Consider the following 17,315-nt stretch of genomic DNA (forward strand, 5'->3'; position numbering starts at 1 on the left):
TATATTTTTGTTCTTCTTAAGCTTCAGTGATTTTGTCGTTCTAATATTTTTTGACGGGCAAGATCTTCCTGCTTTAAAGTCCATGTTAAATTGAGTTGTTTAGATCATGATTTTCCCAAACAACAATAAGTTAGCGTCTCATCAACTTTTCAAAGAGTTTTATGATGTGTGATGCTAGTGCTACTGGCTTCTGTAATTTCACTTGTACACCGAATTCCAGGAATCAGGTCTAGGTGCTTTGTGTATGTGCACATGGATTACAACCGGCTCACTGTCCTTATTGTTCGAGCTACATTATCCTGTCGTAGGACTATTCAATACCAGAAGGAGGCTTGTGAAGCAGTAATTACCTTCCCTAAAGCTGTGTGTATTTTCTGTAACGATAGTTCTTCGCTCTTGTTGTTCGACCAGCCTCTTCAGGATGATTTTCTCGGCTACTTTATATATGTCTGTGATACTGACTTGTAATTCACTGCTTCTTGCCTCTCTCTCTGTTTATGTACCAGGACCTCATTTGTAGTTCTACAGGTCTCAGGTAGTTATATATCTAGTCCCTTCTGGTTACACATATGCGCGCTCGTGTGTGTGTGTGTGTGTGTGTGTGTGTGTGTGTGTGTGTGTGTGTGTGTGTGTGTGTGTGTGTGTGTGTGTGTGTGTCACATTGCAAATCTGGGTGTGGTAGTTATTAATGATCGCGCATGGGCAGTTTACCCGCAATTACCTTGTTGATATATGCGTCCGGCTCCTGGGCCAGCATCAACAGGGCAGCAAGGTCGACAGCTGCCGTGCTAACCCCGAACTGCTGTACTGCAGTCAAATCACAGCTGCTGCCCCTACCTTCCGCTGTTGTCACCGCTGCAACCATCACAACAACTAGACCACCAGTACTACAACTACACATTAACCACCACCCGCAACCACAACTAAACACCTATTACCAATACATCTAAAACACCCACTACTGTCAGTACAACTAGAACACCTGCTATTATCAGTACAACTAGAACGCCTTTCTATTACCAGTACAACTAAAACACCCACTACTACCAATACAACTAAAACACCCACTACTACCAGTACAACTAGAACACCTACCACTACCAGTACTCCCACAACCACCACCACTCCCACAACTACCACCACCAGCACCACCACTTCCACTACATAAACCACCACTACCAGGGGTATATACACCAGGGTGTATATCTGTTATTGTATATGCATTGAGAGTTTAATTCAAACTGTATTTTGGTGGGTGGAGAGCGCAGGTTGCTCACAGACGTCAACTAGAGCTGTGCCATACTGATCCAGAGAGGTAACACCCACCCGGTTGCTGTACGAGTCTACAACAGAACATCGCTGAACGTTAATTTACACGCTGCCAGAATTGTTGACCATCTCCTCCTTATTTAAAATTCTTGCTGTCAGTATTCACTCTACTTTTTTTGCTCTTGTCTCTTAATAGTTTTTACTCCTGGTCTCAGGCCAGAACTCTGCGGTCTGGTCTGACAGCATGGGCGATAATCCCCCAACCATTAACAGGTATAAATGATCCTCGAGGTAGCTGCGTTATTTTTGAGGGCAGAGTATGTTAATTAGCTGGGTTAAATTGGTAAAGCGTATTTTTACTTAGAATGAGCTGGAAAAATTCCTTATCGTGAAAACTCTGATATGAAGACAGACATAGACGTTGCAGCTGTATCTTATTCTTATGTTCTAAGGCAGTCTGTCCTCATTTTACTCGTGTTTGTAAGGTATCAGGTATTTATAAGGTTACAGATATACTTGATCTAAGGAATTGGTCCGATGCTCCCCTGCCTTGGATTGAACCTAAATGGCTTCCATTCCCCCAGACCAGTATATATACTCATTACGGGATTAGCTCTCTCCATGAATGTAATAATAATAATAATTTCGTGAAATTAGTTAAGTTACATAAACTTTTAAACTTGCATATTTAAATACAAAGAAGTTAATTAAAAAACGGCTAAATCTGCCCAGTGGTTGAGATTTTCTTTTAGACTTTGCCGCCGAAGAGGCTAGTTTATTGTGCACCCCACATTCAACCTGTGGACGGTAGCGTAAGAGCATATTGAGACACTGCAATACATCTAACTTTATATCTACAATTGCCTTTCGTTTGTTGCAAACAAATTTGGGATATTTAATGTCTGGTATCTTATTTTCATTAATAAGTTACCTCGATATATCACATAGGTTATTATACTGTCTGTCTCTGTATTACTCAGTAAGTCGACAGTAAAGCATATATTGTTCTAGAAAGTGACCATAAGGCTGACCACATACTTTGCATTTAGTTTGATCATCTGTGCACTTGCCGCTGTATAGCCCTTGTGGTTTAGCGTTTCTTTTTTATAATAATAATAATAATAATAATAATAATAATAATAATAATAATAATGTGCACCCGCCAAACTGTCAGCAGTACTTATAACCTAGCCTAAGCCTGACTACTACAGCATCAGTCGGTCTGTCCACATTACAAATTGCTTAGTAGAAATGCTTATCTACGTTCATGTTATCATAGTGAACGTTAGGTCTATTCAGGCCTCTACGTACGTTATGTCATTCACTTTCATTGTCTACTTTTCGCCTATATTTTTCCTAGGAAACGTTCAAATCATGACGAATATCACTTGTGCTGTGAGACTAAGTTGTCATACGGAGTTCCTGGAGGATCTTGTTAAATGTCTTCTTGAAGGAGTGTCACGTTATGCCAGCGGTAAGCCAGAGGAAGGCCTCGGTCAGATGACCAAAAGCTCCAGTAGCTGTTCATCATATGACTAACCAACGTCAAGAAACACTTGTCCTGTTTCCTGACAAATCTTAACTAACCTTGGATCACCAGTCTTTCAAGAGGCGACTGACTACACATATATGTTCCGAGCAGTAACTAGTCTTATTTTTTTTTCTCCTTGGGCAAAACATTGGTGTTCCACTTTACCTTTGTTATGGCCTGTTCTAGAAATTAATCCGACTGCTTTAATTAAGTTGTCCTCAATTTAACTGTCATCAAAGTCTTCTCTGAACTCTTTTTTCATGTGTAATTAAAATTTTATGGGAACGGAGGCGTTTGACACAGTATTTGGAATGTATTCGTTAATTCGCTACTACCAGTTGTCAACGGCACTTATCAATAGACACTTGGCTTTTGTGTGTGTGTGTGTGTGTGTGTGTGTGAGAGAGAGAGAGAGAGAGAGAGAGAGAGAGGGAGACGCTTAATACGTATATGAATGAGAGTAACGAGTTGAATTATATTAAAAGGTTTTGGCTTCAAATATTCTAATAGCAACTTCCATTAGTAATCTCATAGAAAATATAAAAATAAGTAAAGAGATAGGGAGGTAGGGATGGGAAGGAGGAGGTAGGTAGACGCACAATTCATACATGCACATTGTCTAGGGAAACGTAGCACGGGATTAGCAACAAAGGGAAGGGGAGAGAGAGACAACGGAGAATTGTGTTGGTGGAGGTCATAAGTCGTTGATTAAGGCAGTGGGTGCCGTCTGCCCCCTCAACTTATGTTCCTTCCTCAACAGTTTCTGGAAGTTGGGATTAGGGTCACGCTGAGTAATGGTGGTGATAGTGTGTGTCTGTGGTGATGGTGGCTATGTGTGTGTGTGTGTGTGTGTGTGTGTTTGGTGGGACAGAGAGATTACAATCTTTATCAATCCTCCACACTCCTCTCACTTCCAGGTGCATAACTGCTATAACAAATTTATTCTGAAATATATATTTTTAATATAAATATTTATACCCACTCTTTTCTTTCCCCGACTGTTCATGCAGCTTCTACTTCTCCATCTTTATCTCTCATTCTCTCGGATACACCTGAAAATTTCTTTAATTTCCTTTCCATTCAGACACTCTCACTCCTTTTCATAACATTGTTTCACTCAATGCTAGATCATGTATCATCCTTCCATGTATCTTCCTTCATAACCTTAACAGTCATATCTTTCTCAACCTTCGTACCACATCACGCACGTTAATATAACCTTCACTTTTTCTTCTTAGTGATTACATACCGAAAAAAAAGAGGTAACAATCATCTTGTTCCCGGCATTGCAGTCGTTTTTGTAGACTTCATCATGAGCATAAGGAAATCTATATTTCGAAGCGTTACTGAGACTATCAGTGTGTGTGTTAGGCCGTACTGTTGCCACAGAACATGTTTTTACATAGTTTCTAGTGTAAATTAGCATACTAAGTAAAAATGTAGTGTCCTTATATTGCTGCTAAAGTGAAATTAAGCACATGCTGTGGATTTATCAAAATGAAGAGGGGAAACGATGATGTTTGACCTGCTGTCCCATATCTATCCCACTGTTATGCCATCGCGCTGCCATGCGATCCGGCTACCATGCTTACTAACCACTATATCACAGGCGTAGTACAGTGTCTTGCAGCCTTTGAAAGGAATACACAAATAATGCGCGTTAATTGTGTATTGTTCCAGCCACTGTATTAGTGCCTTTGTTCTATTTGCAAGCAATTTAGAATATATTACTAAGTTTTTAGAAAATTTTAGTGAATTTATAGTTACACTTTTTGTTTACTCAGTGTAGGTGGGTTTTAATTACGGTGCTAATTTTCATTTTTGTATTCATACTTGTTTGGAGTATTACAAATGATTAAAGAATAGACATGTTGCACATTCAACATAATTATTTTAGGTATATGGTAAAGGCAGGAGGCTTGTGAGTACTGAGAGAGTACAAGAGAGAAATGGAGGTGGGAGGTGGAGGAAGAGTGACTAAAGGCTTTTGTTTTAAAGTATTTAATAAAATATTTTAAAATGGAGGAGGTGAATGTATTCAGATATTTAGGAGTGGACGTGTCAGCAGATGGGTCTATGAAAGATGAGGTGAATCATAGAATTGATGAGGGAAAACAAGGTGAGTGGTGCACTGAGTCTGTGGAGTTTACCTGGAGTTTACCTGGAGAGAGTTCCGGGGGTCAACGCCCCCGCGGCCCGGTCTGAGACCAGGCCTCCTGGTGGATCAGAGCCTGATCAACCAGGCTGTTGCTGCTGGCTGCACGCAAACCAACATACGAGCCACAGCCCGGCTGATCCGGAACTGACTTTAGGTGCTTGTCCAGTGCCAGCTTGAAGACTGCCAGGGGTCTGTTGGTAATCCCCCTTATGTGTGCTGGGAGGCAGTTGAACAGTCTCGGGCCCCTGACACTTATTGTATGGTCTCTTAACGTGCTAGTGACACCCCTGCTTTTCATTGGGGGGATGGTGCATCGTCTGCCAAGTCTTTTGCTTTCGTAGTGGGTGATTTTCGTGTGCAAGTTCGGTACTAGTCCCTCTAGGATTTTCCAGGTGTATATAATCATGTATCTCTCCCTCCTGCGTTCCAGGGAATACAGGTTTAGGAACCTCAAGCGCTCCCAATAATTGAGGTGTTTTATCTCCGTTATGCGCGCCGTGAAAGTTCTCTGTACATTTTCTAGGTCGGCAATTTCACCTGCCTTGAAAGGTGCTGTTAGTGTGCAGCAATATTCCAGCCTAGATAGAACAAGTGACCTGAAGAGTGTCATCATGGGCTTGGCCTCCCTAGTTTTGAAGGTTCTCATTATCCATCCTGTCATTTTTCTAGCAGATGCGATTGATACAGTGTTATGGTCCTTGAAGGTGAGATCCTCCGACATGATCACTCCCAAAGAACTTTATCCATGGAATCAAAGAGGGGAGTGTATGAGAGCATAGTTATACCAACGCTCTTATAAGGGTGTGAAACATGAATGTTGGGTGTGAAGGTGAATGTTGCAGCAAGGAGAAGGCTGGAGGCAGTGATGTCGTGTCTGAGGACAATGTGTGGTGTGAATATAATGCAGAGAATTCGTAGTTTGGAAATTAGGAGGAAGTGCAGGATTACCAAAACTATTATCCAGAGGGCTGAGGAGGGGTTGTTGAGGTGGGTCGGATATGTAGAGAGGATGGAACAAAATAGAACAGAATAGAATGAATGTAGTGGAGGGAAGGCAAGGTAGAGGTCGGCATAGGAAAGGTTGGAGGGTGGGGGTAAAGGAAGTTTTTTGTGGGAGGGGCTTGGACTTCCAGCAAGCATGCGTGAGCGTGTTAGATGAGAGCGAATGGAGACAAATGGTTTTTAGGACTTGACGTGCTGTTGGAGTGTGAGTAGGGTAATATTTATGAAGGGATTCAGGGAAACCGGCAGGCCGGACTTGAGTCCTGGAGATAGGAAGTACAGTGTCTGCACTCTGAAGGAGTGGTGTTAATGTTGCAGTTTAACAATTGTAGTGTAAACGCTCCTCTAGCACGACAGTGATGGAGTGAATGGTGGTAAAAGTTTTTCTTTTACGGGCGACCCAACCTTGGTGGGAAATGGCCGATGTGTTAATAAAAAAAAAAACAATAAAAATTTACATACACGTATATTAGAAGACCTGGGATAATTCCTGTAAAGGTGACTAATTTATATGTAGTTGATCTTCATATTTTAAACACCAAAAATCGCGTTTTATGTACTTAAAAGTTTATACAGTGGCATCGGCATAGCATTCGGCTTAAATCGAAAGGACTTTAGAGAGGCGAGATGTAGGGGCAAGTCTCTTTACACCTGGTACCTCTGTTTACCTAGCATGTTTTCCTTAGCCCGCTCCTGTTGGTTGCACCTTAATGGAGATGAGCTAAGGACACTAACAGAAATAAATCACACTGCATGGCTTGCTTGAGTTATCCTGGTCCTTCAGGTGAAGGAACAAGCGCTATAAGAATGCAAAAGACGAGAGACTAAAAAACTTTACGATCTTAGAAGACATAAGCACTTGACACATAATACGTTATGCAGTGCATTATGTAAGGTTGCTAAAGGAGTGTTGTTGTTTCAGGAGTACATGTGGCACAGGAAGCACAAGTTCATGAGGCTCGACGGTTCCTCCAAGATATCTGACCGACGTGACATGGTCGCCGACTTTCAGACCAGGTGAGTACGTACGTACACACACACACACACACACACACACACACACACACACACACACACACACACACACACACACACACACACACACACACACAAGATTTGCTTAGTCTTTACTAAATTTAGTTTTCTTACAGTCATGACAAATTCAGACACGATCACACTCATATTCTTACAAAGGTTAAGACAGTAGTTAACGGTGTTGCTATTTTCTGCGCATTGCAGAGCTGACATCTTTGTATTCCTGCTGTCAACGAGGGCTGGCGGCGTGGGCATCAACCTCACCGCGGCAGATACTGTGAGTACCCATTAATTGTTATTTTACCGCGAAAGCTGCTGCTTTATTGTGCTTAACATATACTGTGGAGGGTCGCGCAAGATCACATGTATACATGTAACACCTGGACAAGGGCGAGCAACAGTACATTGTGTAAGAACTGGGTAAGGAGAGGGCTAACGGCAGTACATTGTGTAAGAACTGGGTAAGGAGAGGGCTAACAGCAGTACATTGTGTAAGAACTGGTTAAGGAGAGGGCTAACAGCAGTACATTGTGTAAGAACTGGTTAAGGAGAGGGCTAACAGCAGTACATTGTGTAAGAACTGGTTAAGGAGAGGGCTAACAGCAGTACATTGTGTAAGAACTGGGTAAGGAGAGGGCTAACAGCAGTACATTGTGTAAGAACTGGTTAAGGAGAGGGCTAACAGCAGTACATTGTGTAAGAACTGGATAAGGAGAGGGCTAACACCAGTACATTGTGTAAGAACTGGTTAAGGAGAGGGCTAACAGCAGTACATTGTGTAAGAACTGGTTAAGGAGAGGGCTAACAGCAGTACATTGTGTAAGAACTGGGTAAGGAGAGGGCTAACAGCAGTACATTGTGTAAGAACTGGGTTAACAGCAGTACATTGAAGAACTGGATAAGGAGAGGGCTAACAGCAGTACATTGTGTAAGAACTGGGTAAGGAGAGGGCTAACAGCAGTACATTGTGTAAGAACTGGTTAAGGAGAGGGCTAACAGCAGTACATTGTGTAAGAACTGGTTAAGGAGAGGGCTAACAGCAGTACATTGTGTAAGAACTGGTTAAGGAGAGGGCTAACAGCAGTACATTGTGTAAGAACTGGTTAAGGAGAGGGCTAACAGCAGTACATTGTGTAAGAACTGGGTAAGGAGAGGGCTAACAACAGTACATTGTGTAAGAACTGGGTAAGGAGAGGGCTAACAGTACATTGTGTAAGAACTGGTTATTGTGTAAGAACTGGGTAAGGAGAGGGCTAACAGCAGTACATTGTGTAAGAACTGGTTAAGGAGAGGGCTAACAGCAGTACATTGTGTAAGAACTGGGTAAGGAGAGGGCTAACAGCAGTACATTGTGTAAGAACTGGGTAAGGAGAGGGCTAACAGCAGTACATTGTGTAAGAACTGGGTAAGGAGAGGGCTAACAGCAGTACATTGTGTAAGAACTGGTTAAGGAGAGGGCTAACAGCAGTACATTGTGTAAGAACTGGGTAAGGAGAGGGCTAACAGCAGTACATTGTGTAAGAACTGGTTAAGGAGAGGGCTAACAGCAGTACATTGTGTAAGAACTGGTTAAGGAGAGGGCTAACAGCAGTACATTGTGTAAGAACTGGGTAAGGAGAGGGCTAACAGCAGTACATTGTGTAAGAACTGGGTAAGGAGAGGGCTAACAGCAGTACATTGTGTAAGAACTGGGTAAGGAGACTAACAGGGTAAGAACTGGTTAAGGAGAGGGCTAACAACAGTACATTGTGTAAGAACTGGTTAAGGAGAGGGCTAACAGCAGTACATTGTGTAAGAACTGGGTAAGGAGAGGGCTAACAGCAGTACATTGTGTAAGAACTGGGTAAGGAGAGGGCTAACAGCAGTACATTGTGTAAGAACTGGTTAAGGAGAGGGCTAACAGCAGTACATTGTGTAAGAACTGGTTAAGGAGAGGGCTAACAGCAGTACATTGTGTAAGAACTGGGTAAGGAGAGGGCTAACAGCAGTACATTGTGTAAGAACTGGTTAAGGAGAGGGCTAACAGCAGTACATTGTGTAAGAACTGGGTAAGGAGAGGGCTAACAGCAGTACATTGTGTAAGAACTGGTTAAGGAGAGGGCTAACAGCAGTACATTGTGTAAGAACTGGGTAAGGAGAGGGCTAACAGCAGTACATTGTGTAAGAACTGGTTAAGGAGAGGGCTAACAGCAGTACATTGTGTAAGAACTGGTTAAGGAGAGGGCTAACAGCAGTACATTTTGTAAGAACTGGTTAAGGAGAGGGCTAACAGCAGTACATTGTGTAAGAACTGGTTAAGGAGAGGGCTAACAGCAGTACATTGTGTAAGAACTGGTTAAGGAGAGGGCCAACAGCAGTACATTGTGTAAGAACTGGTTAAGGAGAGGGCTAACAGCAGTACATTGTGTAAGAACTGGTTAAGGAGAGGGCTAACAGCAGTACATTGTGTAAGAACTGGTTAAGGAGAGGGCTAACAGCAGTACATTGTGTAAGAACTGGTTAAGGAGAGGGCTAACAGCAGTACATTGTGTAAGAACTGGTTAAGGAGAGGGCTAACAGCAGTACATTGTGTAAGAACTGGTTAAGGAGAGGGCCAACAGCAGTACATTGTGTAAGAACTGGTTAAGGAGAGGGCTAACAGCAGTACATTGTGTAAGAACTGGTTAAGGAGAGGGCTAACAGTAGGCATTATTAACATATCATTATTAATATATTATATGTTTTATGAACTACACCTTGCTTCCTGATACTTAAAACCCACTTCTCATGTTATTTTATTAATGAATTTTTAAACACGTTGATCACTTATGTATGTATGAATGAATGTCTCTATATACATTCCATGTATGTATACATACATATTATTATTATAATCAAAAAGAAGCGCTAAGCCACAAGGGCTATACAGCGTATACATACATACATCCTCTTTCCATAAGTATTGATGTGTGTGCGTACGTAAAGCCATCAGTGAACTGTACGATTTAAAACGCTTTGAAGATATTGGTATATTATATAAAAGTCGTGTTGGTGGCGCCAGAAGTATCATTACATGATCTATTCTTTGCTGAATGCAATACTTGAAGAATGTGAGTCAGTGTGTTGCATAGTGCTTGCAAGGACAGCTCTGCCGCATGCCACAGGTGAGTCAGTCAGGCATGTGCTGTGTGGTATCCCGTACTCCAGCGAGTATTGGATTTCCAACTATTGAAATGGCAACGATTATTCATTTGCTGCCAAACGTTATCCGCTCGTTTATGTAATTTTTAATATTTCTTTTTATCTATATGTTTGTCGTGCCAAATAGGTAAAATTGGTCAATTAGCAAGAACTGATTTAAAATTAATTCCTTTCTAAAAATTTACTCCTTTACATTTAAAGATATATATTTTTTCGTTTATGTTAATATAAAAATTAATTATTTTGTCCCAAAAGAACCTTAGGAAACTTACCTAACCTTATTATAACAAGCGCAGTTTAATTTAGCCTAATTCAACTAAATATACTTTAGATAAGTTTACAATAATTTAATAATAAACAATCACAGTGAAATATATTTTTTAGTGAGGTTCAGAATAATTTTTGCGAAATTATTGCATACACAAATTTTCGCTTACCTTATTCGGCAAGAATAGCGTTGCTCTTTAAACCAAAATAGCAAATTTTACCTATTCGGCATATATATATATATATATATATATATATATATATATATATATATATATATATATATATATATATATATATATATATATATATATATGTCGTGCCGAATAGGCAGAACTTGCGATCTTGGCTTAAATAGCAACGCTCATCTTGCCATATAGGACAAGTGAAAATTTGTGTATTCAATAATTTCGCCAAAATCATTCTGAACCTAACTAAAAAAAATGTATTTCACTGTGTTTATTTAGTATTAAATTATTGTAAACAAATCTAAAATATATTTAGTTGGGTTAGGCTAAAATAAATTGTTCTTGTTATAATAAGATTAGGTAAGTTTTCTAAGATTCTTTTGGTGCAAAATTAAATTTTTTTATGTTAACATTAATGAAAAAAAATATATATTTAAACTTATAAGAGAAAATTTTAGAAAGGACTTAATTTTAAATGAGTTCTTGCTAATTGACCAGTTTTACATATTCGGCACGACATATATATATATATATATATATATATATATATATATATATATATATATATATATATATATATATATATATATATATGTATATATATGTATATATATACTTAATCGGATGTGATGAGACGCAGTCCGTTCGTTAGAAACAATAATCATATATTCACGAGGGTTTTAGGTGCCGAAAGAGATTATAGACTTTTAAGAGAATTATAATGAGGATTTCCCAGGATCAAGTGGCAAGAGATCCGATCCTCTGTTCTCTACAGTAGGTAAATCTCAGGACAGACTATCCTCTTGAGCTGAATATAAAGGTTTTATTTAACCCTAAGTAGGGATGAGCTATAGATATCCCTATTTTTTTGAGTGAGGGAGATGGAGTGGGTGCCTTCCAGTGTGGGCGCCAAGGGGGGGGGAAGACTTGGGGAGCATCATCTCCCCATAATTTCTTTTAGCCCCCAAAGCTACCCTATAATTTCCTTCAGTTTCCCTGAAGCTCCTCCTGCGATGAAAATTATCAGTTATTCATTTTATTCTGAGGTATAAATCTTCGTGTATATCAGGTATGGGTAATAGGCCAATACTTATACTATGTTGTATTATTCCTGTGTTTATATGAAAACAAGAATGGAGTAACACTGCCGCTGGCCTACTGACTTATTGTTAAGTAAATGGAGACATGATTTGTACTCTTGGCTGTTAATTTTCATTTGTGGAGGCTTCATTATTTTGCTTAGTCTGTTGCAACTTTAATCAGGTGAACTGAGGTCGTAGTGAGACTGCTTTCATTCCATGGTGGTTTCACTAACTGGAAAAAAAAAAACATATCTCTCAAGACACATGAAACAACTGCCACACATAATTATTCCATGAAATCTTGGATTTAATTCAGAAACTAGAAAACAACCAAACATCTCATATCTAATGGAAGCTGCTCTCTTAATGAGTTTCTGAAAAAATAAAATGGCGTTACATGAGAGCAGTTATTGAGTTATTATGATTCATCGTTTGTTACAGCATATCACAGAGAGGAGACAGATGATAAATCTGAGAATAGAAGAAATTTCTTGAAACTTTTTCTCTTGAGTAATTTTGATGACTTTGTTAAAATGAAAGTTACAAATTGATCTGGCAACACCAAATACATTCATTATGATGCAATACAATCGCAAATAGGAGGTCTTAACAATGCAAATCTCTAGCTTAAGAGGTTTCACACTTTTCCGTGCTTCATGAAGAGTAATGCAGTGGTGCAAGATCTACAACAGATAGGTTGAGGGGAAAGTTTTCTCAGAGGAAAAGTAGCATGTTGACGCTGGCCTCTTCCACCTCAGAGAGCTCTCAGAGATGGTAGAAGTCAACGTCAACACGCTACCTTTCCTCCGAGAAAAAATTTCCTCTCAACCTACGTGTTGCAGATCTTGTAACATTGCATAGCTCCTGATGAAGCACGAAATAGTGTGAATCTTGAGGTCAAGATTCCCTCCCTCCCCAAGTGGCTTGTCTTGCATATTCTTGATATACAAAATGAAGTCATCAACATTATGACAGTTGTGATGAATGGTTTGAAAAACCGACAAGTTGAAGATGGAGACACTTTTGCAACATATGGGAATCTTTATTCAGGAAACGTTTCGCCACACAGTGGCTTCATCAGTCCAATACAAAGCAGAAGGTGTAAGGAGAGGAGTAGTTTGAGGTAATCAGTCCCTCAGCCTGGAGTCGATGTGTTCAGTCCATCAATCTTGTAGAATGTACAGCATAGGACCGTAGACGTGGCTTATATATTGTAGTCAGGTGAGGACGAAGGCATATTTCGACTAGTGGATGGTACCACTATGACCCCGCCGCCTCCTGCTTCGCCTCACCTGACTACAGTATATAAGCCACGTCTACGGTCCTATGCTGTACATTCTACAAGATTGATGGACTGAACACATCGACTCCAGGCTGAGGGACTGATTACCTCAAACTCCTCCTCTCCTTACACCTTCTCCTTTGTATTGGACTGATGAAGTCACTGTGTGGCGAAACGTTTCCTGAATAAAGATTCCCATATGTTGCATAAGTGTCTGAATCTTCAACATTATGACAACCATGATCTGAAAGGAAATCAGTGAAGTTAAAATAGCATGACGAAAAATAAGTATAAGCAAAAAAGAGATATCTGTAGTTGTATGGTATCTGTGTAATGCAGACATTCATGAGTCATATCTCAGTTTCACAGCAGTAGATGGTCTAGAAGGAAATTGTCTTTTAGAGAAAGTCAAAGCGACTTTTGGATAGTGTTACGATAACACTGTTGTAATGTAAGAGTGTAGCAAGGATGTACAAGGGAAGTTGAGGAAATAGAAGTTCCACAAACAGTATGTGTTCGCTGTTTCTGTCACTGGCTAACGTTTTATTGGTCGATATTGTTCATTGCCTTCAGACAGTGGCAGATGTTGTGCAACTACTTTGTCTGGATCATTTGTTCAGATGTTTATGAAAAAAAAGCAGAGGGAGCTTGTCTCTCCAAAGTATCCAGTAGAATTAAAGAATCTATCGAACGGAAGATCCTGTCAGGACACAGCTTGTTCTGTTGTCAAATTAACATTAGAGTTTTTACAACCTCTCTGTACGTTATGAAAACTTCAGATGCACATATAGGGTAACAAATAAGAGCCCTATACAGTCTCATTGATATATCATTCGTACTCTTACATTGAAGTCAGCCATGTGTAACCTCAAGTAAGAATGTTGTGAAAATTCCAGACAGAGTATCTTGCAAGATGCAGTTCATTTATTTAGAAGCGGTTGGCATTGATGTACAACAAGAAAAAGTGCGACAGTGCTCCTACTCACGTAATTTACAGGACTTTGTTGTCAGTTGTCAACTTGGATATCGTCAGAAACTGAGTACTCATGAATTATACACACACATGCTTACTTTCCTGTCATAGACAGGTTATTCAACGAACTAAACAGGCGATTTTTAAACAGTTCATGTAAGAAACTGAAGATTCACCAACACAGTCCTCAAGATGCTTCATTTCTAGAGAAATCTTTTATTCTGGCGAATACACTTAATTATGGTATCAAGGACAAAAATGTGCGACATCTTCTTGAGAGAGAAAAACAACAAGGTCATACTATCACTTCTCTACATGGATTTACTACTATGCTCAGACCATCTCGTGCTGCTTTCATACACCTAGTGTGCACCAGTGTGACTTTGCCAGTTAATTCCACAGCATATGAACATAGTTTCTCGCCTGCGACGGACAAAAACTTACTTGACGAACAGAAATAATGATAGCAGAACAAGTTATATCCATAAATTCGAAGAATCCAGAGTCAGAACGTTAAAGGTATCATTGATACTTTTGCTTCCGACTATAACAACAAAAGAATCACACTGCTGTTCTTCCTCTATATAATCACAGTACATTATAAAGCCATTATTTAGATGACACATTATAAAAATAGATTGATCCACTTTGAAATAATTATTGTTTTTTTTCTTTGATATGGACAAATATTTCCTCTTATAAAGTGTTAATAAAAAGATCTTTATAATGCATAGCTATTTTTTTTATTTGTATTTTACCGTGTGTTTGCTCCGCAAAACCAAGAGTACCCCCCCTAGACCCCCCGGACAACCATACAGCCTCCCCTAAGCCTCCAGTAAAAAAAAAAAACCTGGTGTCCCCTCGGGTAATGGTGGATATTAAACCCTTACAGAAGAGAATAAAACATCACGAGATTTTTTTTTACCATGCGGTTTTACACCTGTTTTATTAGTGAGCCTCTAGAGGGAGAGTGTATTAATACTAGCGAGGGGCTCTTGATCTTAGGAATTGGAATTGCCCTCCACTTTGATTAAACTTGATTATCTTCCACTTCACTATTATTATTATTATTATTATTATTATTATTATTATTGTCATCATCATCAGTAGGAAGCGTTAAATCCGTACCATTTAACGCTTCCCACCCACTGAATATAATAAAATAATTTAGTGATTTTTTAAATTGTTGCGTAAAGTTGGAGAATTAAAATCTTGCCAGAGTGCAAAACATTTAACAAGCTTCCGTTCCACACTTGCATGATAGGACAGCTACTTTAATAAGTTTCGTACTGGTTATACCCAGCATACTGATCTAAGCAGATATACCCAGCATATTAACCCATGTAGTTATATCCAGCTTATTAACCCATTCACTTATACCCAGCATATTAACCCGTGCAGTTATACCCAGCATATTAACCCATGTAGTTATATCCAGCTTATTAACCCATTCAGTTATACCCAGCATATTAACCCGTGCAGTTATACCCAGCATATTAACCCATGTAGTTATATCCAGCTTATTAACCCATTCAGTTATACCCAGCATATTAACCCGTGCAGTTATACCCAGCATATTAACCCGTGCACTTATACCCAGCATATTAACCCATATTAACCCGTGCATATTAACCCATGTAGTTATATCCAGTTATACCCAGCATATTAACTCGTGCAGTTATACCCAGCATATTAACTCGTGCAGTTATACCCAGCATATTAACTCGTGCAGTTATACCCAGCATATTAATTCGTGCAATTATACCCAGCATATTAACCCGTGCAGTTATACCCAGCATATTAACTCGTGCAATTATACACAGCATATTAACTCGTGCAGTTATACCCAGCATATAAACACGTGCAGGTATACCCAGCATATTAACTCGTGCAGTTATACACAGCATATTAACTCGTGCAGTTATACACAGCATATTAACCCGTGCAGTTATACACAGCATATTAACTCGTGCAGTTATACACAGCATATTAACTCGTGCAGTTATACACAGCATATTATCTCGTGCAGTTATACCCAGCATATTAATCCGTGAAGTTATACCCACCATATTGATTAATGAACTATATCCAGTATATTAACTAAAGAGTTATCAGCATAAAATTATGGAGTTATAGTGATCATATTATCCAGGGAATTACATCGAGTATATTAATGTTGATGCAGGTGTAATTATGGCATTTTATATTCGAGCTTATAGAAAGGCTGATAATCATTTTTTGAGAGTAATTAATAAGCAGTTCCATGTGTGGTAGGATGTATATATATATATATATATATATATATATATATATATATATATATATATATATATATATATATATATATATATATATATATATATATATATATATAAAACGACGCAGAGGGGAAATTGAGTGAAACTGGTTGACGTTGAGTGTAATCCCGAGTGAGGGGACGTGGGAAGGCTAGCCAGCCGCACCGATGTTTTTGCCAACTGCGGATTACAGGATTACTGGGATTTGCTCCAATATTGAAGTTTTTTTTTTTTCACTCTTCTTTCCTCCCCTCCTTTTGGTCCCCCTCCCCCACCTCCCATGGCTGCCGGTGTTCTCCACATGCACCTGATGAGGGAACTCGGTGGTGATGTCTTGCTGCTGCTGCTGCTGCTGCTGCTGCTGCCGCCGCCGCCTTGGACACCTGTTGCTTCTGATGGTCACTTGTTCATTCTGAGTGATGCACTCTTACGATGCAGTCAAACCCATTACAATCATACAACAACGCCTATATTACTATAAGTTAAATCACAAAATAACGCATCATAACCAGGATCTGCGGGTCGACTGTGATAAATACAGTTGCGTAAGTACAGTAAAGCCCTTAAAAAGGTGAGTGGGACGGAAACTTGTTTCAGTGTTTTGCTCTCTGGCAGGATACCTGGTGGATTTTTTTCATATCTAATAACTTTCTTGGTTGACAGGTTAATCTTAAGAACTTTTACTTATCTTTACTTGTGCATTTGCTAATGGTTCTCATCCTGTACTAGTTCCATTCCAGTTTGAGGTCTGGTGTGAGAAGTAGCCACGGGGGGCGATGATCCCCGGAACCACTAAGAGATATTAACAGAGCTGTAACTTATTATCTGGAGGCAGAGGACCCTAGCTCTTAACGGAGATGCGTTATTATGATTAATCGTAAAATATGTGGTACCACAAGGGTCACTCTTAGGACTGCTTTTCTTCTTGAAATACATTAATGACATTTATATTTTGTTATGCTGCACAACACCAAAAATAATTGATAACACAAAACTTGAGAGAGATTTAAAAATTTTCTCTGCAGCGTCAAAGACTGTAAACATATTTATA

At 39.5% G+C, this 17,315-nt stretch overlaps 1 protein-coding gene across 2 annotated transcripts in view; it reads left to right on the top strand.

Annotated features, from left to right (window-relative positions):
* Ino80 (chromatin-remodeling ATPase INO80) overlaps positions 1 to 17,315 on the top strand; it is a 754,916-nt gene that overhangs the window by 300,740 nt on the left and 436,861 nt on the right. For both annotated transcript variants that reach the window (XM_070098261.1, XM_070098262.1), the window contains exons 25-26: positions 6,883 to 6,977; positions 7,200 to 7,272. In XM_070098261.1, the coding sequence (XP_069954362.1) occupies positions 6,883 to 6,977; positions 7,200 to 7,272 (168 nt within the window). The remainder of the gene's footprint in view (positions 1 to 6,882; positions 6,978 to 7,199; positions 7,273 to 17,315) is intronic.

The sequence above is a fragment of the Cherax quadricarinatus genome, chromosome 61 (assembly GCF_038502225.1).
Source record: "Cherax quadricarinatus isolate ZL_2023a chromosome 61, ASM3850222v1, whole genome shotgun sequence".
Taxonomy (NCBI): Eukaryota; Metazoa; Arthropoda; class Malacostraca; order Decapoda; family Parastacidae; genus Cherax; species Cherax quadricarinatus.